Source organism: Vicugna pacos, chromosome 29 (genome assembly GCF_048564905.1).
Source record: "Vicugna pacos chromosome 29, VicPac4, whole genome shotgun sequence".
Classification (NCBI taxonomy): Eukaryota; Metazoa; Chordata; class Mammalia; order Artiodactyla; family Camelidae; genus Vicugna; species Vicugna pacos.
The window spans coordinates 4,593,674-4,618,477 of NC_133015.1; the positions used below are offsets into that span (position 1 = coordinate 4,593,674).

Sequence of the window (24,804 nt, forward strand, 5' to 3'; positions counted from 1 at the left end):
TACATTTTTAAAGCTTTTTATCTTGAGATAATGATAGATTTGCAGGAAGCTGCAAAGACAGTACAGAGAATCCTGTGTATTCTTCACCCAGTTTCCACTGGAGGCTACACCTACATAGTCAGGGTCAAAATTAGAACTAGACAACTGACACTGGTAGTCTGTGAGTGTGTGGTTTGTTAGTTTATCCCACATGGAGATTTGCATAACCACCCCCAGGGTCAAGGTACAGGACTATTGTATCACCCAAAGATCTGTTTACTACCTCTTCATAGTCACACCCATCTCCCAACCTCTGACAAACACTAATCTGTTCTTTCTCTCTATAACTTTGCTTTTTTTTTGTGAATAATATATAACTGGAATTGTATATTATGTGACATTTTGAGATTGGCTACTTTAATTCAACTTAGTTCCCTTGAGATACATGTAGTACATACATGTTGTTACATGTAAATAGTCTGCCCCTTTTTATTGGTGAGTAGTATTCCATAGGATGTGTGTATCTGTTTAACCACTCCCCTATGGAGGGGATTTGGGGTTCCCCCCCAGTTTTTGGCTATTATTAATAATAGCTGTTATGGACACATGTATGTCAGTTTCTATGTGGACGTAAGTTTTGATTTACCTGGGATAAATGCCTAAAAGTGCAACTTCTAAGTCATATGGTAAGGGGATGTTTAGTTTTCAAGAAACTGTCAAACTATTTGCCAGAGTAGCTGTACTGCTTTTAGTGGAGTGTGCAAATCTCACCTCTTTTACAGCCTCCTTACCTTCCTTATTTATAATAGAACTGTCTTAAATATTTTCTCTGCATACAGTGAGAACCACATCAGACAAGTAATAATTTTTGCCTCAACTGTCAAATATAACTTAGAAAATTAAGATGATAAAGTCTATTGTAATTACCCATCTTTCCCCCCTTTTTGTTGTTCTTCCCTGTTGTTTCAAGAGTCCTTCTTTCCTTTTCTGTTTCAAGAACTTGGTTTAGTCATTCTTTTAGGGTAGGTCTCTGGGCAATAAATGCTTAGTTTTCATTCATCTGAGACTGTTTTGAGTTCCCTTTCATTCCTGAAAGATACCTTCATTGTATGTAGAATTCTGGGTTCGCATTTCTTTCCTTTCAGCATTAAAAAAAAAAAAGTTACACCCTTTCCTTCTGAACGCCGTGGTTTCTAATGAGAAATCCACTATATTTCATACTGCTTTTCCCCCAACAGGTGTCACACCTTCAAGGTATTTTTGTCTTTGTCTTTCAGAAGTTTGATTAAGATGTGTCTTGGCTTGTATCCCATTGGGTTTTTCTTGTTTGGGGTTCATTTAGCTTCTTGAATCAGTAGGTTTGTGTCTTTTGCCAACTTTGGACAATTTTCAGTCATTATTTCTTTGAATATTTTTTAGCCTTTCCCCTTTTTGCCTCTCCTTCTGGGACTCATTATGCACAGCACCAGGAGTGAGGGAGAGAGTCTTAAAGGATCTGGGGAGTTGGGGAATCTTAAAGGATGCAGAGAGAAGAGCTGAAAGCGTGAAATCCAGGGATTTGGAGAAATCTCTGTGCCCACCCCAGCCCCCACCCCACTTGCCTCGGCAGACTGGTTCTGCACATCCACAAGCCAGGAAGTAGCAGAAGGAGCCATTCCCATCACATCATATCAAAGGGACGTACTATTAGCATAATTTGACTGTGTTGACCTTGATCACCTGGCTGAGGGAGTGTTAGCCAGCGGTCTCCACAGCTCCCGCTTTCCATATACTCTTTGGAAGGAAGTCCCCATGGGCAGCCTACATTTAAGAAGTGGGAAGTATGGTTCCCCTCCTTGAGGATGGAGTATCTACACAACTTATTCTGCAAGGGAGCATTGTCTCTTCTCCCTCATTTATTAAGTTATCCAATCATTTATTTAAACCAGGATGGTCTCATGAATATTTATTTTACTCTCTGGGTGATAATTCCGCACAGTGTCCTTTATTTTATTGCTCAAATTGCGGCAGCTTTGACCAATGGGAGCTCCTGCAGTTGGCTCCTGTGTGCTCCTTCAACACACCTCCAATCAAAAATGAAAACTCAACTTACCATATGATCCAGCAAGCCCACTCCTGGGCATGTATCTGGAGAAAAATATAATTCGGAAAGACACATGCATCCCAATGTTCACAGCAGCACTATTTACAATAGCCAAGACATGGAAGCAACCTAACTGTCCATCGACAGATGGCTGGATAAAGAAGTTAGGGTATATATGTACAGTGGAATACTACTCAGCCATAAGACGGAATGAAATAATGTCATTTGTAGCAACATGGATGGACCTAGAGATTATTATTCTAAGTGAAGGAAGGCAGAAAGAGAAATAAAAATACCATATGATATTGCTTATATGTGGAATCTGAAAAAAAAAGGACACAAATGAACAAAACAGAAACAGACTCACAGACATAGAGAACAAATGGTTACACCAGGGGGTAAAGGGGGTGGGAAGGGATAAATTGGGAGTTTAAAGTTTGCACCTCTTGGGGCGTGATGGAAATGTCAGCTTTCTTTATTGCGGTGGTGGTTTCATCGATGTATATACATCTGTTAAAATTCATCAAATGAATTTATCTCTAAAGTGGGGCTCATTATGCACATTTTAATTTGAACATGCAGAAACAGTTTGTACATCATAAACTGTCATGGTAAGAGGAGCCCAGGCTTTGAAACGGATAAGCCTCATTCTAAGCCCAGCTCTGTTACTTAGAAACCAGTTTAGAGGGTGGGTGCAGCTCAGCGGTAGAGCGCATGCTTAGTAAGCACAAGGTCCTGGGTTCAATCCCTGGTACCTCCATTAATGAATAAATAAATAAACAAACAGGCCTAATTATCACTCCCCCCAAAAGAAGTTACTAAAAATATTTTTTAAGTAAAACAATTTAAAAACCAGTTTAACAAGAGCTCCATGTCCTTGGTCTTAAGTAGAAATATCTATTCAACTTTGAATGATTGGCACCAAGATTAGTAATACACAGGAAAACATTAGTACAGTGCCTCCAGTAAAGTCGGAGGGTCATATACCCTTAGAGGAAGATAGTTTCCTGTAAACTGGACCTTGGAGGAAGAGGAAGAGAAAATTATAAGCCACATAATCTTTCGTGTAAAAAATCTGCCATGTTTATACTTGTCCATTAACTCTGAAATTTCTTTTTCTTTGGTATATATATTTTTCTTCTTTTTTTTTTGAGTTATAGTCAGTTTACAATGTTATGTCAATTTCTGGTGCCACAGCACAGTTTTTCAGTCATACATGAATATACATATATTCGCTTTCATGTTCCTTTTCACCATGAGCTACTACAAGATCTTGGCTGTATTGCCCTGTGCTATACTGTGTTAACTTGTTTATCTATTCTGCATATACCTGTCAGTATCTGTAAATCTCAAACTCCCAGTCTGTCCCTACCCACCCCACCTCCCCCTGGCAACCACAAGTCTGTATTCTATGTCTCTGAGTCTGTTTCAAGTCTGAAATTTCTCTATCCCTGTAATTTTACACTTAGTTCTAGTGAGTAGAATCCTTTCTAAATGTACCTTTTGCTCTAAGAAGACGAGGGGTTAACCCCTGGTGTGGTGTGGAGACCAGAAGCTGAGTGGTGCAGTCGTTAGAAGACAGGACACCCTCAAGACCATAGATCAGGACACCTGTTGGGATGTTGGCCCTCAAGTCTGATTTATACCTTTTACAGCACCTGTTCCCATCCTGGTCTGCATCTTGTAACCCTAGAATTACCCTGTGTGGCCCTCACCTTATGTGATGCTTCCTTCGAGATAACCTGAACTTCAAGAAGTTTAACGTTATCTCTTTGGGAATGTAATCATGCATCTTGGAAACCATGCTGGGTAATCATTTATCGTAACATATAGAAAGGCCTGAACCCCTTTGTTAAGATGGAGGCTCTTCGAGACTCAGCCTGGAATTCAACCTCTGGGCTTGACTGGATAACAAGCCACTTGATGAACTTGGAGACTCATATTCTAGGAGCATCTTGACTGAGGTTTGGGTTCATCACAGGGGCCACATCCTGATATCAGGACTAGTCCCTTCTACCTAACCATCGAGGTCAGCATCCTTTCATCTGCAACACATAATATAATGTCCCCAGTGACAACAATTCTGTTTCAGGTGAGCAGAACTGGGATATGTTTCTTACGTCACACTTGGACATATGGAAATACAGGAACAGGGACATACGATGCATAATCAGGAGTGATTGTTCACGGAAAGGACAGGGGAGTGGTGTGTGAAATACATTAGGCACCCTTAAGTTATTTCATTCCTCAGTGAAACTCCTCAGTGAAAGGTGCTGATCCACCCTTCACAAGCACAGCAGTTACTTATTGTGATCTGGACAGTATGGTCATGTTGGAAGTATTTTGCAATGTGTTAATTTTCAAATGAAAGTCTTCCTGGAGTACACTGGTAAACATTCCTGCTATACGCCAGATTTATTCGATCCAGTGCTAATTCCATATACTCAGATGGGGCAGCCCTGCCACTGAATCTGATCTGCTAAATAGACTGTTGAGATTTAGAATATCCCCATAAACATTCTGCTCCCTCTTGAAATTTGACATGTTGGGTAATATTTCTTACTTCTCTGAAATTTCTCCTGTTTTAAACAGAGGAAGTGAAAATTAAAGTAATTTTTAAAAGCAATTAATTTTGCTGTCACACTTATTTTTTTTTTCCTTCTAGGAAAAAAAAATACTGAAAAATTACTCAGAAGTCAGCATTGCTGATAACAGCACATTTTAGAACAAGAATGCTGATCACTGTGTATTTCCCAAGCCCTTGGTAGCTCTGGAATGTTTAGAAAACTTTTCTCTAGTAGTTAAGATTCTCTACAATCTTGGTATAATCCATTTGTTTGGATTAAAAATTCTTCAAACTTATTTGTCCTTTTCTACACATGTCTTTGTTCCCTACTCATCTCTAGAAGTGTATAAATCACCCCTTCTGCACCAACGGCTGAAAGCTGAAATCCTTCCCTTCCATCCTTGAGGGCCGTGTTCAAACATCACATTTATCATTAAGCTTTTAAAATGTCTCCAGCTAGAAGTAATTTTTTTTCTCTCCATATTTTTGTATTTATATCTATCCAGGTGTGAAATTAATTTTCAATACATATTGGCCATCACAATTGTGGACATGAGAAATAATTAGCTCATTCATTCACCCTGGATTCCAAGCACTTATTCTGCCTATTCAGTTGTGTACATGTGATTTTACATGTTCATTTCAAATGTAATTATTTACAGATAATTCTTACCCATCTTTATTAGGTGTAATGCCCTTAAAGAAGGGGACTTTGGTACATTTTTTGTGGCCTCCAAGAGGCCTGAATCATACTTGCACAGAATAGGGACACAATGATGATTTTTTTTCAATCATTGAATAAATTTTTTTTCCATGTTGATACAAGTATGTTAATCCCGATATTCACCAGGTAAACAGAGCTGAAGGAGATGACTGGCACTTTTTCTAGGGGTCATCGCTGCCTATTCCTTGCTTTTTCTATACTTTTCCACTGAGGAGAATAACATTAGAGAGATTGCTCCAACGCTGCCCCTTCTCCAGCCATGTGTGTGAATATCGCAGACATTCACAGGAAAACACCAATGGAGTGATTCTTCTCGCCCGTTAGTTAAACGCGCTGTGTCTATCACAGCCTGTTCTCCACCTGGTCCAGAACAGTGACCAGTGCATCTTATCCTCATTATGTTCAAAACACCGGTTATAACAGAGTTGGGAGACTCTTATTTCTTCTGATGAAAATCTAGAACCTGTGTGGCTGTTGACAAAGCAATTTCATTTCTGGGAATCTATGGTAGAGAAATTCTGGTGTGAGAAAGCAAACATACATGAACAATGAGGTCTATTACAGCATTACTTGAAATAGCAAAGAAATGAAACAAGCTAGATGGACAGAAGGGGGATGATTAAATAAATTAGGGTACATCCAACACAATGGGGTACCATGTATGCTTTAAAAATGGTAGATCTATATGCACATACGTAGAAAATTCTTAATGGATTACATGAAAAAAGATAAATTGTAGGCAATATATAATATCTCACTGTTCTAAAAACAAAACCAACTATGTATATTTATATTTGTTGGTTTAGATATAAATATATGCATAGATAAATGAAATTTTTTCATGTAGAAAAAATTTTGGGAAAGTATGCATAAAACTTATGAGTGTTTATCTCTAGGCTTTGGGAAATGGGTACTGAAGTATAGTCTTTACTTATAAAATCTCTGTTCTGTAGTTCTAAAAAACCACCTCATAGGATTGTTGTGAGAATTAAGTAAATTTAATACATGTAAAGGAATTATAAAATTGCTGGCTTGGAAAGAGAAAGAAAAACACCACCTGATATCACTTATATGTGGAATCTAAAAAAAGGACACAAATGAACTTATTTACAAAACAGAAACAGACTCGCAGACATAGAAAATAAAACTTACGGTTACAGGGAGGGTGGTAGTGAAGGGATAAAGTCAGAGTTTAGGATTTGCAGATACTAACTATTATATATATAATAGATAAACAACAAGGTCCCACTGTATAGCACAGGGAACTTTACTGAATACCTTATAATAGCCTATGATGAAAAAGATTAGTAAAAGAAATGTGTATGTATACATGTGTATAACTGAATCACTATGCTGTGCACCAGAAATTAACACATCATTGTAAACCAGCTATACTGTAAATGAATGAATGAATGAATAAAATTGCTGGCTTATAATGAGCACTAAATAAAATTTTAAATAAAAATTCTTTAAAAAATACACACATGTACCTTATTTTCAATTTTAAAAAGTAAAATAAACAAGATAAAATAAAACACAGCTAGGGAAGTGGTTATCTGGGTCAGTGCCAGCGTGGATCTCGATCTCTCCAGGTTAAGGGACAGCCTCCCGTCTTCCACTAACCATCTGCTGGGGAAGGAACAGTACTTTGGAAAACAGGTAACTGGGATCAGTCATGCCCCCTGGTGGCTGATTGCTGCCTAGCCAGAATGTTGACAAAGCCAAGAACAGGTCCGCCTTGGCCCCGGTGCGCTTCCCACTCAGAGGGGAACTGTTGCAGCATCCTCAGCTCTTCTGCATCTGTTACCTTAACACCCTTAACCCTCAGACACTACTCTTGCTGATGTCAAGTGGCATCGGCAACCCAACAGCGGGACAGGCTAAGCCTGTGTTTCTGCTCTCTCTGCTGGATTTGCCTCCCAGGGTCCCATCCTTCAAGCCTCAGTCTGAGCATCACCTCCTTTATGCAAACTTTTCTGACTTTCACAGGTGATTAGACCCTAACGTGTAAAGTTAGCTACAGTCTTGCGTACATGTATGTGGCTATATTGTATGTGTGGATTTATTTACCTACTATATATATGTGCGTATGTTTTCGATCAGCCAGTTTCATGGATGTGCGGTTTTTGTACAGCCACACAGGGCTCCACACTTAGAAGGGCCCCGGGCTTAGCTTAATTCTCTGCTGTTGTCCTGAAATTACTAAACGTTTTATAACAAGGACCCTGTATTTGATTTCTGGGCCTCACAAAATATGTGGCTGGTTCTGTTTTCAGTGAAGCTCACAACTCTGTATTGCACATAATTATTATTATTCTAGATGAGGAAACCAAGCCTTTGAGTGACCAAGGAACTCTTTTCAGGGTCCCACAACTGGTACATCGTAGACTCAGCCTACCTGCTCACTTGGGAATTTCTCATTGGCATCAGGGTCACCAGAGGGCTTAAAGAAAGTGTAGACTCCTAGACCACATTCCAGGACCCACTAAAACATAATTTTTAGAGGAATGGTTTAGAATCTGCACCTTAAGTAACTCTTCCACTGGGCTTAGAGAACAAAGTCTGTATTCAGTTTATCTCTAATCTTAGAACCTAGCATAGGCCTTCATTCACAGCAGTCAATGAATGTTATGCTGATCAAGTGAAATCACTCAGTTACAGACAAAGGATCGCTTTTGCAGAAGAGCACCAGTGGTTTTCAATTCAAGTGCTTGAGAGTTTTACACGCGGAAGGCTTTATCAGCCGCTGGAGCTGAGACACGTTCGCCCTGCACTCGCTCCCCGTGAACGTTCACGTGGACTCTCTGGATATAAAGCCTTCCAGTTGGGGCAATCGGTTCCAGAAGAACTTTTCAGGCCAAAGGATCAGAATCACAAATGCACAGTGCTGTCAAATAGTCAGTCTCATAATATTACTGGGAATTTGATTCCTGAAATCAGAATTTAACAAATTAAATACTAGGCAGACTTAGAGGTAAGGAAGACGCGAAACACATCTGAAATGTTCACAACCAAATGGAAGTCTATATAGTCATTTAAAAACATTAGAAAGACTTTTGACATGAAAAAAATGCTGATTATATGTATTAAAAATAAGTTATTTTTACAGAGTGACTTTAATGCTTCCAAAATGGATAGAAAGAGTATAAAATATGTTAAATCATGGTGAGATTAAGGATGGCTGACTTATTTATATAATTTTATCTAACTTAAATGGGCTACTGCTTCTCTTTGATTGGGAATAAAAACAAAATCCTTTATCTTATTTGCAAATTCTTTCCTCCTTTAGCTTAAGATTCCCAGGAACCATTAACTGCCTTCCCCCACTCGTCACAGATCAAGACGCTAAATTCTGTTAAGTCTACCTCTCAAATGCATCTAACCATTGTCCTCTCCTTTCCTTCTCTACTGTTGATATTTCCAGTCTAAAGCTTTTAAAATCACTTCCTCTATGGTTTCTCTGCTTCAGGTCCCATTTCTTCAATGCATGTTTCACCACATCAACAGATTCATCTTCCTAAAATACACATCAGATCATTCCCCCTCACTTTTCAAGGCAGTAAGAATTGAAGAGTAAAAATAAATAAACAAAAAAGGAAAAGCAGCACCTTTGAAATGCTAGCTGGAGTGCCCGATGCCGCACCTCGGCGTCTGCACTCACTAGCTGCGAGGACGCGGGCGCCTGAAGCATGCAAATGGCAGCACCCATTCTGAAAAGCTCTCCTTGATTGGCTGTCACTTACAGAGACTTAGGCCAAATCCCAAAGTCGGGCCAGGCTCTTGACTCTGGTAGCCAGTCCACACTCCTGCTCTAGGCTCCAGCCCTACCTGAGATGACTTGTCATCTCCAGATATGAAACATTTTAATGCCTCAGATGCAAGACTATTCCTTCAATCTGATGCCCAGTCAAACTATTGGTTCAAATTCTACTTTCTCTGAAAAATCCTTTAAGATCAGAATTAGTTATTTCTCCCTCCAGAGTCCTCCCACGGAGTGTTCAAGCCTCTATTACAGCTGTTGCTTAGTTCTGTCTTACTTGTTTGCCCTTTGTGGACACATCTGCCTGCTCCATTGGAATGTAAGTTCTCAGTGACTCAGAGTTACGTTATTCAGGGTTTTGACGAACAAGTGATGGGGCAAACAACTAATCCACTTTGCTAAGGACTTCCCTGAGAAACCCTTTATAGGAAACCAAGCAGTGGAACCCCTCACCGCACACACAGCGTGAAGCCTGCACAAGGGATGTAAAGCATCACTGGGAGAGCCAAGAACTTTGATTAGCTTTTATAAATGATTCCTTAAAGGTTTGTTCTCTGAGTGGTCCTTCACCTACAATTCTTGGCTGATACTAGTGGGAAGTATTGAAGATTACATTTCCTTCGACATACTATATTGAGAAAATGAATAACCCTTCTACATTGAGAAAAATGTATATTGCCTATATTGAGAAAAATGTACTTATTTAAAATTTCTAATTATTTATAAATACTAATTTTGAATACTAAAAGATGGCTAATCTCAAAAGATAGGAGAAATCAAAATGCTGCTGGAAAGTGTTGAGTAGGAGGGAAGAAAAACAAAACAATCCAAGTCTATATTATATAGTCTTTTCATTAAAATGTTACTGGATTCATTTCTATGTTTCACACCACTGTGTGTAATTATAGTATGCAAAACCTCCAGATCTCTTTGCTACTAAGCATTTAAAAATATCCATTCCAGATGCTCAAAGCAAGTTTCACATATACAGTAATTATAGCACACAAATGGGCAATGCTTAGGTTATATTTATTTTACCAACTTAAATTTAGACCTTTTCTATCAGGGTTGACTGACTTCACTTTCATAATGATGCCCTCGGCATTTCCTAGTAGGACAGGAAGTAATCCTACTGATGGAAGTTCGCAGGTGCTAGATAGACACTTAACTTTGCAACACGTTCTAGAAGAGAAGTAAGAAAAATGTTTTCAGAACTGTGAGACAACTCTCCTGCGTAGGTACACCTTCTGCTACGATAACATCTCTAGGCTCTGCAGAGCACACCTGGGTGCTGGTGGGGCTGGCTGGTCACAGGACATGGCGGGACAAATCACGGATTGAGCAGTTGAGTTCTCTGATCCCTGACGGGGAGAGAATGCCTTCCCTGTACTTAACTGTGGTGAAAAAATTCATGAGAATAATTGTGAAACTGACCTCCAAGTCATGTAGTTGAGGCACCATAATGGGACATTTTTAATCAGCAGTGCACACCAGAATAATCTGGGCGCCTTCCAAATGCAGGTGGACCCCTCGCCAAGGCCAACTAGATTAGACTACCCTGGGACAGGGATCAGGAACACATTTATTTTTCAAAGACCCACAGGTATTTCTGATTTGCTTGCATTTTTATTACCTACTGAGCCAATGCAGGATCATTAGCTTTCTAGACTGATGGGCCTGGGATCTCTTAATAATATTGAAATATACATAAATCATTGACCCTCCATTTCCCTAATTTGAAAACTGGAGACGTAAACACTTCTTTGTAGTACTCTGGTGTAGAGATGCAGGTGAAACATCTACGTCAGAGTAAGTTTCTTCATGGGTCTGATAAGCAACTTAAATGCCTGAAGGTCATGAGACCAAAGAAGTGTTGGAGACTGTGGCTAATTGGAGAATGCAAGCCTTAACTAAACAGATTAAACAGTATATATTGTACACACTGACCTAGGCACACAAAAATGACATCTGCTTTTTACCCTGAACATGTTGGCCAGTAAATAACCAATTGTCAAGCATTATATAAAATACAAAATTCTGAATTGTCTTAAGTATGGAGATTCCTCAAAAGACTAGGAATAGACTTACCATACGACCCAGGAATCCCGCTCCTGGGCATATATCCAGAAGGAACCCTACTTCAAAATGACACCTGCACCCCAATGTTCATAGCAGCACTATTTACAATAGCCAAGATGTGGAAACAGCCTAAATGTCCATCAACAGGTGACTGGATAAAGAAGATGTGGTATATTTATACAATGGAATACTATTCAGCCATAAAAACCGATAACATAACGCCATTTGCAGCAACATGGATGTTCCCGGAGAATGTCATTCTAAGTGAAGTAAGCCAGAAAGAGAAAGAAAAATACCATATGAGATCGCTCATATGTGGAATCTAAAAAAAAAGAACATAAATACAAAACAGAAACAGACTCATAGACATAGAATACAAACTTGTGGTTGCCAAGGGGGCAGGGGGTTGGAATGGACAGACTAGAATTTCAAAATGTAGAATAGATAAACAAGATTATACTGTATAGCACAGGGAAATATATACAAGATCTTGTGGTAGCTCACAGCGGGAAAAAAATGTGACAATGAATATATGAATGTTCATGTATAACTGAAAAATTGTGCTCTACACTGGAATTTGACACAACATTGTAAAATGACTATAACTCAATAAAACTTTAAAAAAAATATTCTGAATTGTCTGGAAGTATTTTTCTGGCTCTGCGTAAGGTATTACTAAATACATGATTATGTATCACTTCAACAAATATTCAGTGTCCATTATGCACTTGTGAGTCCAGATAGAGATACTGAAAGAACTTATTCAAAGAGTTTATAGCCAACAGAGAGAGAGACAAAGAGGCAGAGAGAAACAGAGAGAGAGGCAGAAGATAAATTAAAACATGTCCATCACTAACACTGCTAACAATACTAATACTATCAAAACTGTGTTTCCATGTCCAGTTTTGCATCAGCATTCTGCCCCAGGGCTTTGTGATTATCTGTATTCTTATACATAGTTTTTAAACATTGCTAATAACTAGAATTATTTGGAATTTTAAGTAACTTTTTAAGAAACAGTATATTTTAACTAGACCAACATGGTAATTTGTATGAAATAAGACAGCTTGCTTAATTAATGCTCAGGCTCCTTGCAGGTTTCAGATTCTGCAATTAGGAAACAAATCATGGAATCATCATGTAAGAAGGACCTTTGACCAAACCGACTCAGAGTCATTCTTAAAGCTTGAGTATTTCCTAATATATTTAGGGCAGATTTCCATCATGTGAGACTGTTTCTCAACCCCTAAAGTACAAAACCTGGCAGCTTTCTGATTCATTTAAAATTGGACGCTTTTCTCTCATCATCAAGGGTCAGATTTTCTGAACTCATCTAAAATCTGAGCAAAATCATCTTATAAAGCCTACTGCTAACATTTATTTCAAATCACAACTCCTCCACTTTTCAGATTTGTTTCCTCATCCTTAAAATGAGGATGGTGAGAACCGAGCAAGACCTGTCAGGAGCGATAAATGAGACAATGTCTGTAAAGCACTTAGCAGAGCCTTGGGATACAGGAACAGTCCATAGGTGTTGTCTAGCATTTGGATTGTCATTCCTACTGCCACACAACCAGGGCTGTCTTGTCTTTCAGCTTGTTAGGTAGTTAGATAAACGGGGGCACTGGGCAGATATGCGGAGGAGTGGGAGGATGGTCTGGAAGACGGCGGTCTGCCCACCTCAGCATAAAGGGGCTTCACTTCCTCCAAATGAGTGCCCGCAAGAAACCGGTAAGAACTCGACAGTCGAAAACTGCAGGGTCATGACAAGGACCTAACCGTACGTGGCCCAGTGCTTGTTGTAATATAATTAGCATGCGGTTTAGGCTCCCCTGTACAGCTTTTTCTGTGTGCATCACGGGTAAGGACATGCGCAAAAGGGGACAAACATGACTAAGCCCTCCAGGGGCAAAAGCCGTCAATCAGTCAAGAGACCACCTCCAAGCGAGGATGTAAGAGAAGGGGACAAACAGGGACCAGTGCTGTCTGCCCTGGGATCAGCCCTCCTCCTGTTCTTGGAGGCGTGCGTTCCCTTTGCTAATAAAACCTTTAAAATCTTTCACTACACAATGCTCCGTCTCCCATCTGAGTTCTTCTCTTTCGGGTAAGACAAGGACTGGGGTCTTTTTCCTTCCTCTTGTGGGGTAACACTTTCTTGGTGCTGTGACTTGGAACCTCCCTCTAACCTCATCTCTTTATCTTGCTCTCCCTTCCCTCCTGTCTCAAGCTCAGGAACTTCTAATGTCTCCATAATTACCCGTGCCAGACATTTGTGCAGGAAGCATCACTGTTCGCAAAGACTTTCTCTTAGGCTTAGATTAGGTTAGATATGAATTCGGATCTGGCTCAGTCCAAAGCTCGAGCATGTTCTACTTCACCACAACCATTATGGAAAAGAAGGAATCCTGGGAGCAAAGCTGGCCTTTTCTTACACCTCTTTTACATTTGGGGTTTTGCTTAAGATCTTTATTTTTAAGGGTCTTGCAGATACCAACAACACACACATACACACGAAAAATACTCTGACGTGATAAAGCCCAGCTTCCTTAGCCTGCCACTGAAGAGTCCGTAATCGGGCTAGAATTTCTTTCTCTAGCCTCCTTTCCTCATTTCTCTCCTTCCTTTTCTGCACAACCTACTTCAGCCAAAACTGACCACTTGTTCATCATGCGTTCTTCAACCCCAGACGCTCAGCCCTCTCCTGAATCTCAAATTCTACCCTGTTTCCAGGCGAGGCAACAAAGTCAGCCCTTCAGGGAAGGCTTTCTAGAATCCTTCTCAGAAAATGCTTCAGCTTTGGATTGAGTCAGACCTAAGTTCTTATCTGATCTTCACCCCTGACTAGTTGTTTATTGGTGGATTCTTAAAAAAATGTTGGCATGTTTCTTGCCTATAAATAAAACCCTAGGCTACAGCGCTGATAGGAGAATTGATCGCACAAGCAAGGAACAAAGGCAATCTGAGCCTCAGTCTCTGTCTCAGCACATCAGCGATTGCTTCCTGCCTTGAACTATGATCATTTCTTCCACTCGCTTATTTATGGAAATGGTACACGAAACAGCGAGAGAGCTATTTGGTGAAAACAATTTGATCTGGATTCCTAGTCTCATTCCTTGCACCAAAATAAATTTTAAGTGAACCGAAGTTTTAAATACAAAAAAGGAAAAAACAGCAACAAAAGAATGGCAGAAAAGACAGGGGAATTTATTTATTTGGAGTGGAGAAGGCCTTGCTAAGCAGGACACAATAATCAGAAGACTACAATGAAAGACTGACCATTACAGCTAATTAAAAAATTTCAATGTTTCTATGGCAACAGAAAAAAAAACCTGTAAAAATTAAATTATTTCACATTAAGACAAAAATTTTGCAACACAATGAAAGGCTAACTTTCTTAATTTACAAAGAGCCCGTACATATCAACAAAAAAATGCTGAATATTTCAATAAAAAAATGGACAGTGTTTGGGCAGGTAGCAAAAACATGAATTGTGAGTGTGAAAAGATGTTCCATTTTGCTAATAAAGAAATATAAATTAAAGGAAAGAGATACAATTTTTTTAACCTATTGGATGAGCAATCATTAAAAAGATAGTATTTGGTGCTGACAATGGTATAGGGTCACAGGCCTTCTCACGTACTGTTTTGGGGGTGCAAATTGGCATTATTTTCATTGTGTTCAACCTTAGCAAAATTTACCAAAACAAAAAAGCGACATTCTTTGATTCACGACTTCCGCTGTTAGAAATTCAGCTTAGAAATAAATTCGAGACCTGCCCAGTAGTAAGCTAGTTGCAAAACTGTTTGTAATGGAAAAAAAGTTATTAATGGACGCCTGGTAAATTGAGTTAGGATGTAACACCAAACACGAACACCTATGCAGTTATTAAAAGAGAATGATGTCCATGAGAACATTTCTAAGAAATAGTAAGTGGAGGAAAAAAGTGTCTCCATTTGTCGACATTTGAAATGTGGAGCTAGGGTGGGTTGAGTGTGTATCAATACGCTACACAATGCAAATATTTTTTCTAGAAAACTATGGAAGAAACTGAGAAGTGCTTATTTGGGGGGAGAGGAACTGAGTGAGGAAGAAGGGGACATGTGAATAGAGGGGAATTTTCCTTTTATGCCTTCCGCAGCCAGCCTAGGGCCGGGGCCTGGTATTCCTAACTTTGTATATTAGATCTAAATTGTGTATCTACAATAAACAGCTCAAATACTGTGGGTGTTCTTTCCCAGCTGTCAGGTAGGTCAACTAGAGAGGTCTGAAGTCTTGAGCACTAGACAGCCATTAGGGAAACAGTACGGAGATTCCTCAAAAAACTAAGAATAGAGTTACCACATCATCTGGCAATCCCACTCCTGGGCATATATCCAGAGGGAACTTTAATTGGAAAAGATACATGCACCCCAATGTTCATAACAGCACTATTTACAATAGCCAAGACGTGGAAATAATCTAAATGTCCGTGTAAAAATGACTGGATAAAGAAGATGGAGTACAACTCAGCCATAAAAGAGTTGCAGCAACATGGACGGACCTAGAGATTATCTTACTAAGTGAAGCAAGTCAGACAGAGAAAGACAAATATCATATGATATCACTTTTATGTAGAATCTTTAAAATGATGCAAATGAACTTATTTACAAAACAGAAACAGACTCACAGACATAGAAAATAAACGTGTGGTTATCAAAGGGGAAAGTTGGGGGGGGTGGAGGGATAAATTGGGAAACTGGGATTTGCAGATATTAAATACAATACATAAAATAGATAGAAAACAAGGTCCTACTGTACAGCACAGGGAACTATATTCAATACCTTGTAATGGCCTATAATGAAAAAATATGAAAAGGAATATATGTGTGTGTGTGTGTGTGTGTGTGTATAACTGAATCACTATGCTGCGCACCAGAAATTATCACATCATTGTAAAACGACTATACTTCAATTTTAAAAGTTTTGAACACTGGAAATAATTCATTAACTGGATTAATAAATACAATTTACTGTTGTACAGAACTTCAAACATTTTTTAGGAAGAAGGGCCTTCACACCTAAAGACTGGAGCCACTGCCGGTGGAGCAGGATGGACATAAAGCACATGCGACTACGAGCCCCTTCGGCGGCTGCGCGGGGAAGCAAGGGATAGCTCAAGAACAATTTGGGGTATTTCAGCCCCATCCGCACAAGTGATCCGAAAATGTCACGTGGCATCGCCCTTCAGTTCCAACAGCCGGAACACTTGAAGCATCAGCTTTACTTACGTTTTTAAGTGAAAACACTGCTTTATACGGAAGCCGCCGCCGCCCACAGAATCACGTGGATCAATAAACGTACTCTGCTTTCTAACGCTGAAAATGCGGCTCTGGGAGCTCATCGACCGTTCAGATCTGAATGTATTCAACCTCACAAACAATACTAAAGGTCTCAAGCCTCATGCCAGCCTAACACCCCACCCGTATCTGTCGCGGGGGTGGTTGGCGCAGTCACACTGGGGAGGAGAAGGGCTTCCTGTGACCACTTACGTCATGTATGTGAAAAAGGTGCTCAGGGGCTCCAGGGAATGATTCCGGAAATACTCAAATTCTCTGCATAGCTTTTTCCTCATCTCCGTGTCAATGGTGGAGACAGCAAGCGGACTTGTCTGATTGGCCAAGAAGTTGCCATAATCCGTGGTCTGGAGGTGAATTTTCAGATCTGAAATGAAATGAAGCCCAAATCGGGTCAAACTTTGGGTAAGCACGAATAACCTTTACAACATTCATTGAACTTATAATAACTTTATGATAAACGCATATCTAATTATTATTATCTTACTAGACCTTAACATAAGGTCTACGTGTGATTTAGACTTGAGTGTTGGTCTCTAGAGTACTAAGTTTCTTATTCAATTCAGTGTTAATACGGATATTTTAGAGCAACATAACAATTTTCAATTACCTAAAAAGTCTAGGTTTAGCACAGCTGAAAAGAACATGAGACACCATCTAGCCAGAGACTGCAGACTCGTTTTACCTGAGCTGACTTCAGTCGTTTGAAAACTGCCCAGCTAGATGGAAAAGAAAAATTTATTACTAATACTTACTGTGGGTGTGGGAGATGGAGTGGGCAGCCATCAATATCCCTTCATCACCAGTGAAGGTGCTGAGCTTCAGTGAGGCTCAATGGGTGCTATAACAGCAGAGAAGCTTAAACTAGGAGATGGCTCTCCTCATTCTTAACTTTCAGCATCCTTTCAATGGGACCATGCTAGGCAACCTTTAAATTGCCAGATAATTTAAACGGTTTCCAATCTCATCTATTGTCACTTTATCCTGAACAAACCATTTGTTTTCCAGCATCTACATTTTTGTTAATACTGACCCCCTATCCCATTCTCTAGCATCCTCCCACTCTTTTCAGATAGGTCGTTACAAAGAATGCCAACATTAAAATAAGTTACTAGCGATCGAGTGCTCATTGTGTACTTGGCATTGTATCAAGCGTGTATTATCTCATTTAATACTCATGCCAACCCTATGAGTGAGGAATGATTTTTATCCCCTTTTACAGGTAAGAATCCTGAAGATCAGAGAGGTTAATCAAGATCACATTGATAAATGGATTCAAAGCTAGCCTTACACCTTAAAAATCTGTATTTTATTGCCAACCAATTAAATTAGATTTATCAGTTGTTCCGGAAATCCTTAGCTCTGTCTGGCAGACTGATTCAATCGGACTGACCTGGATCTCAAAGTACTTGGAGAATACTTCCAGGACAGCACCTGTCCCAGGATATTACAAAGACTTGACATGGTAACTCAAAAACGTGGTTCTGCTTTCTTGGTTATGTCTTTTACCTTTTGGTTCCTTGAATAGTACTCAACAGTTAAGTGTTCTAAATATCTGAATATCACAAATGTCTTTGGCATCATCTAGCACACAACTGGAGCCAGTACAGTATCCTGGCCCTTGTTGTCTTTTTCCTTTAGACATTTATCAAGCATTTATTATGTGCTGTAAACCACAGGAGACCCAAAGATGGCCAAGACATATTCCTCCTCTTCAAGGAAACTCACAATCTGGTAAGGGTGGAGGCACAGCAAACAGATGATTCAAGCAGTAAGTTCAGTGATGAAGATAAGAACCTTGATTTATGGGAACATAGAAAATGAGAGCAAGATTCATAGGGATGAGAGCAAAAGAGCCTAGGAAAGTTTCTGGAGGTTTAAGTCAGAGATCAGCCTTAAGGTGCTATGTAAGAGTGCAAGGAACACATCCCAACAACTGGTAGTGTTGCTGAAGCATTAAGCGGGTGATACGGACAGGTGGGACATGAAGCCAGAAGTGAGCAGGTGTTGTCCCCAGGAAGGCGTCGTGTGACATCCTTAATTCTGAGGATCACAGGGAGCCCCTGAGGGCTATGAACTAACTGCTCTGGTAACTGGGGGGAACATGGGTTCAAAGGCTCTCAGGTGGTTCTGAGTCTCTGAAATTCAGCTGACAGGCATTCTCTCTCAGTATCTGGATTAGATCATGCATCAGAAACACTCTTCATCTGACTCCAGAATTTATTTGCCCAATTACCTATTTAATTAACTTAATTTAAAAAATTATACTCTTTTGCCATGTCTTGTTTGGCTTCTATTTTGACAGTTCCGATTTTTATTCAGTATGACAGTTTGCATTCTCAGCACGGAGGAATATTTGCCAACAGAAGTGACACAAATGGTATTTCTTCCAAAACCATGATATTTTGCTCATGGGACATATGTTTCTTTTATGCAAAATAACTTCCAAACCTTTCAGCTGCCAGTGAGACTCTGAAATGAAATGTCTCAAATGTTTCAGACCCTATAAGGGATCTTGTGATACTGTGATCTGTGGAGAACCAGTTGGGATTAACAGGAGCCCTGTCTCCCCAGCCCCAAGATGATCCAAGGGACACCTGCATTCAAAGTCTAACAAAATCTTAGGACCTGAAATATTTGCTCTGAGATAATATCGTTATCTGTCAATAACAATAATAGTGCTTATCATTTTAGAGTTTTTAAAATAGGATCATATTTAAGAGAACTCTGGGACAACATGAAGTGCACTAATATTCGCCTTATAGGGGTCCCAGAAAGAGAAGAGAGAGAGAAAGGACCTGAGAAAATTTTTGGAGAGATAATCACTGAAAACTTCCCCAACTTGGGAAAGGAAACAGTCACCCAAGTCCAGGAATCACAGAGTTCCACACAGGATCAACCCAAAGAGGAACACACCAAGGCACATAGTCATCAAATTGACAAAAATTAAAGATAAGGAGAAAATATTAAAATCAGCAAGAGAAAAGCCACAAATAACATACAAGGGAACTCCCGTTATCAGCTGATTTTTCAGCAGAAAGTCTGCAGGCCAGAAGGGAGGGGCACAATATATTTAAAGCGATGAAAAGGGAAACTTACAACCAAGAACACTCTACCCAGCAGGGCTCTTGTTCAGATTTGATGGGGCAATCAAAAGCTTCACAGGCTAACAAAAGCTCAAAGAATTCAGCACCACCAAACCAGCTTTACAACAAATGTTAAAGGAACTTCTCTAGTCATCAAGCCGTAAGAAAAGAGAACAAAAAGGAGAGAGAGAGAAAAAAAAAGACCTACAAGAGATTGCTTTGGCAGTTTGGGGTCTTCCATGGTTCCATATAAATTTTGGAATTGTTTGTTCTAGTTCTGTGAAGAATGTCATGAGTATTTTGACAGGGTTTGCATTGGGCCTGTAGATTGCTTTGGGTAGTATGGCCATTTTGATAATGTTGATTCTTCCAATCCGAGAGCACAAGGTATCTTTCCATTTCCTTGTATCATCTTTGGTTTCTTTCATCAGTGTTTGACAGTTTTCAGAGTATGGGTAATCTCTTTGGTTAAATTAATTTCTGGGTATTTTGTTGTCTTTTGATGCAATGAAAATGTTTGTGCCAGTTATAAAATTCTCATTTTTGAAGTGAAAAAAAGAAAAAAAAGTGAATGAAGGGCCACAGATGGCAAAATATCCTTCATTCTTATGAGTGAGTTGTATTTCATTACATACATATGCTGCATCTTCTTTATCCACTCATCTATTGATGTGCATTTAGGATGCTTCCATATCTTGGCATTTACAAAGAATGTTGCTGTTAATAGCAGGGTGTATGTATCTTTTTGAATTAATTCTTATTTTGTTGTTGGCTTTATTCCTTTGGTAACTATGTAAGTTTAAAAAGCTAAAGCTCTAAACATTCTTAGCAACAATGAACAGTACATATATATAAATTTAAAAAATATGTGTAATATATTGTGTATATGTACTTACACGTATATGTGCAGTCAAATTGTAACAATGCTACCTAATAAAACTGAAGAATGGAAAAAAAATAGGATCACATAATTTTTTTCCTTGCATTTTGCCAAGTGCTTATCTAAATAGCTATGATGAATAACACTTTGTGGTCAAATACACTTGGAATAAACAAGCTTCTTAACTGTAGGAACTGAAAGTCTTGAACACATTAATTTGAATGATTTCTTTGGAAACAGTATGGTACAGAACCTCCCAAGCCACTAGAAAACAATGGAGCCACCCACAGAGAACATTTTGGAAAATTACACTCTTTTTCATCCAAAGTAGTGTGGCAAGTGGCATTTTTTTTTTATTCAAATGAGGAACTGTGAGATCACTACCAACTAAATCAACGTTATCTGTCTCAAACACAATAGCATAGGCGAAATAGATTCAGCTGTTAGAACAAATATCAGAGGATATCACCCAGAGAATCATCAATGTACATGTGCCTGCATGTGTGTGTACATTCGTAATGGGTCATAATGTAAAAACACGTCTTCTGTGGGTTGCAGTCACCGGGTTCAGGGAATTACCTGAGATCACATGGCTAATGAGGCAGGACGACTATCTGGTTGTCACCGCCTCTCTAATAATTTGTTAGGCAGATTATTTTTATCTGCGCAGCATCCTGCTGGGACTCTATAAAAATGAATGTCCAGACCTTTCACCTCCCAGGTAGCTTATGCCAAAGAAGTACTTTCAGAAGTACCTGTAAAGGATGCTCTGAGCAGCTCCCCTGCCTCTTCCCTACCCTCTGCTGGTGCTGAATTTAGGGAAGTTATCCTTCAGATCTTTCTGAACTCAGTTTCCTCATCTGCAAAATGGGTATAGAAGCTACATTTTAGGTTTTTTTTTAAAATTGACTTATAGTTGATTTACAATGTTATGTCAGTTTCATATGTACAGCATGGTGATTCAATTATACATATACATACACATTCTTTTTCAGATTCTTTTCCACTATAGTCCCATGTCCTATTTAATATAGTTTCCTGTGCTATACAGGTCCTTATTGTTTATCTTTTATGTATAGTAGGGTGTATATGTTAATCCCAAATTCCCAATTTACCCCTCCCTGCCCCTTTCCCTTTGGTAATCATAGTTTGTTTCTCATGTTTGTGAGTCTATTTCTGGTTTGTAAATGTGTTCATTTGTGTCTTTTTTTTTTTTTTGATTCCACATATGAGATTTCATAGATATTTGTCTCTCCTTTGAATCTACATTTTTGGGTTGTTGTGGGGATTTAGAAAGATGATGTGGGTGAAGAGCTTTTTATAAATCTCACTTGTACCCAACTACTTCCAAAATAATTTGATTTAATTGGTTAAGGCATTGATTTTTATTCTCTAAACCTGAATTTTCTTAATATATATATTAGAGTCTACCATCATATCTTTTAATTACTCAGATTTTAATAAATCTATTTATATCTATAAAACCAGACACTTCTTCCTCCATTTTTGCTAACATACTACCTTTCTTATGGTGATAAAACTTCAAGTCCTCTTTGGTGTTTTATTAACCCCAAATCCCCTGCTTTGTTCCTTAATATCTTCTCAGATTTCCACTCTTTATATCCCTAGTTTAGAATGAGCACCTGGTGCCTAGATCACCATGGCAATCTCTTGACAGATTCTCCCAGGCTCCCTTCTCTTCATGTATTCCATGCCTCAGTGTTTAATCTTTCCTAAGAAATATTTTGACCTTATGATTATCTTATAAGCAGCTTCGAGCTACTGAGTTTTAGGCAAATTAAAAGCAACTTTCATAATATTTGGAGAGTGTTTTACCACTGATAGAATGATTTTTAATATACATTATCCCTCAACCTTAACAATAATCCCCATTTCATAGATGAAAAAACTGAGGGTCAGGGAAATAACTTGTTCATGTTTTCCATGCTTACAAGTATTTGACTAACAATTCAGACATGTCTGTTGCCCTCATTCAATATTCTGAAGCTCTATAATTAGACCTTCAAGGTCCTTCAAAAATTTTCCCAGCCTAAATTCCTGCCTTATCTCCAGGTATTTTAGTACTGCAGCCAAATTTCTTTCCTTCCCACCCATCCGATTTTATTTTTTTTTTCTATGTGTAGTTCATTAATTCTCCCCGAGGGCCTAGAATACCTTGCCATCTCAGCTCTACTCCCCACCCCCATCCCCATCTCACTGGCATTTTCCCAGCCTGCTGTCCTTCCAGATGTGGTTCCCTATAGGCTTAAACCCTTCTTATAATTTTTATTGTTTTCATTTATTTATAGAATGAGTGTGTCCAAGATAAACTAGTGCTCGCTGAAGGAGAACAGAAACAACTATTTAGAATCATACACCAAACACCATTAACCATAACTGAGAAATGGGGAGAAAAGTCCAGCAGAGGAGTGTTGTGTATACACTGCAGTTCGGGGCGGGGGGGGGAGGTTCTTATGACTTCCCAGGAATTCTTATGATTTACAGTTTACAAAACATCTTCAGAAATTTCTCATTCCCCCAGTAACTGGGAGTTAGGCCAGGGAGATACCAGATAAGAAATCACCACGGCTAGAAGTTAAGCAGCTGGCTTAACATCCCAGAGCCGGAGAGTAGGAGACCTGGGACTTCAACTCAAACAGGCAGACACTGCTAATGTCTACTTTTTGATTCTTCCTATGGGCAAAAAACAGCCTTAGGCTTGGGCAGCTAGGAGACAGAAAGGTGTAAGGTGTGGTTTCTACCCTTAAAAAATGTCTTAAAAAAATCAGTTTTATTGAGGTATAACCAGCAAATAAAATTGTAAGATATTTAAGGTGTACACCGTGATTTGCTATTCATTTACATTGTGATAGGACTGTCCTGTCTAGTTAATTAACACCTCTGCCATCAGATACGTTTATAGTTTCTGCCCTTGAGAAGCTTACAATCTGGGAAGCGACAGATTTATTTTATTCATTCAGGAGTTAAGCCCTTAACTGTGATCATTCAGGGGGCTAGATAAAGGAGACAAACGTCCTGCCCCATGGTGACATACCTGTGCAAATGTCACACAGAGCTAGGTCCCTTACCAAGTATCGCAGAGCACAACATTGAGGCTTGTCAGTTTTACCCCAATGGGGAGACAGGAGGAAAGGGTTTATAGAGAAAGCGACTGTGAAGTGGAGACTTTAAAGAGGGATGGGTGTTCTCCAGCAAGCAGGATGGAGAATGGAATTTGTGACTGAAGGAATAACTGTATTGGGGGGAATGGCAGAGCATGTGCTTAGCAGGCACAAGGTCGTGGGTTCAATCCCCAGTCCCTCCTCTAAAAATAAATAATTACTTAATCACCCCCATCAAAAAAATACAAAATAAAAAAAAAAGGAATAACTGTAGAAAAGGCAGGAAGGTTCTGAGGAAATGCTTACCAGGTAGGGATGGGACAGAGCTTTGAACTTTCAAACTCAGTGAAGTTTATCCTGCCTGATGAAAGCCACTGAAGGATGTCTGAACAGGAAAGTGACAGAATTGGACACGCATCTTTAATATAAGTCAGTATTGTATGTACATTTTTAATATACAAGGAAATAAATGCTATAATTAGAAGTACAGGTGATGTCTGAGGGAGCTTGGAGAAAGCCCTCAGAAATAAATCTTCTTTCTATGTGAATTACTTAGCTTAATATCAGGTAGTGGGTATAAGTCCAGGTAAACAATGAAAGGTGTCCTACCTCCTCCCGCCCACCACCCATTACCAGCCCCAGGAACTACTATTTGCATTTGGAAACGTTCACAGTTTCTCTGTATCCAATCATACAGAAAATACATTTAAAAAAAATGGATCTGCCTTTTACAGTAAAAGAGTATCTACCATGCTACATAGTTCTTCCCCTGGCTTTCCTCATTTAATATCTCTCCACCATCTTTCTTCATCAGTAGTCTTCTTAGAAGCACCCTCATGTTTTCTCTCTTTAATAGTTGCAGAATATCCCATTAAGGGAATGTTCCATAATTTATTTAACCAGTTCCCTGCGGATGGACGTTTGATTTGTGTTTTTCATCTTCTCCTATTCCAAACAATGCTACATGACACCCCAGGCCAAGTGTATATGCATCTAGAATTTTCAGGCCCAACTGCCCTCATGAAGGGTTCTTATTTTTCCAATATTTTTAGTCTCAAGAATGGGAGCCCTTTTAGGGCAGGGACAGTATCTTTTTCATCTTGACTCCCTCGGCTCTAAGTAGGAAGTGCTTAATAAATGAATTAATTCCCACTTGAAGGCCCAGTTGGAAAAGAATGAAAGTCATGTCCCC

General features: G+C 39.2%; 1 protein-coding gene across 1 annotated transcript in view; it reads right to left on the reverse strand.

The window, feature by feature from the left end:
- The window catches only part of ATP6V0D2 (ATPase H+ transporting V0 subunit d2), a 50,288-nt gene that overhangs the window by 20,232 nt on the left and 5,252 nt on the right, over positions 1-24,804 (reverse strand). Inside the window, exon 2 of the mRNA XM_031692320.2 lies at positions 16,720-16,891. Coding sequence (XP_031548180.1) covers positions 16,720-16,891 — 172 coding nt within the window. The remainder of the gene's footprint in view (positions 1-16,719; positions 16,892-24,804) is intronic.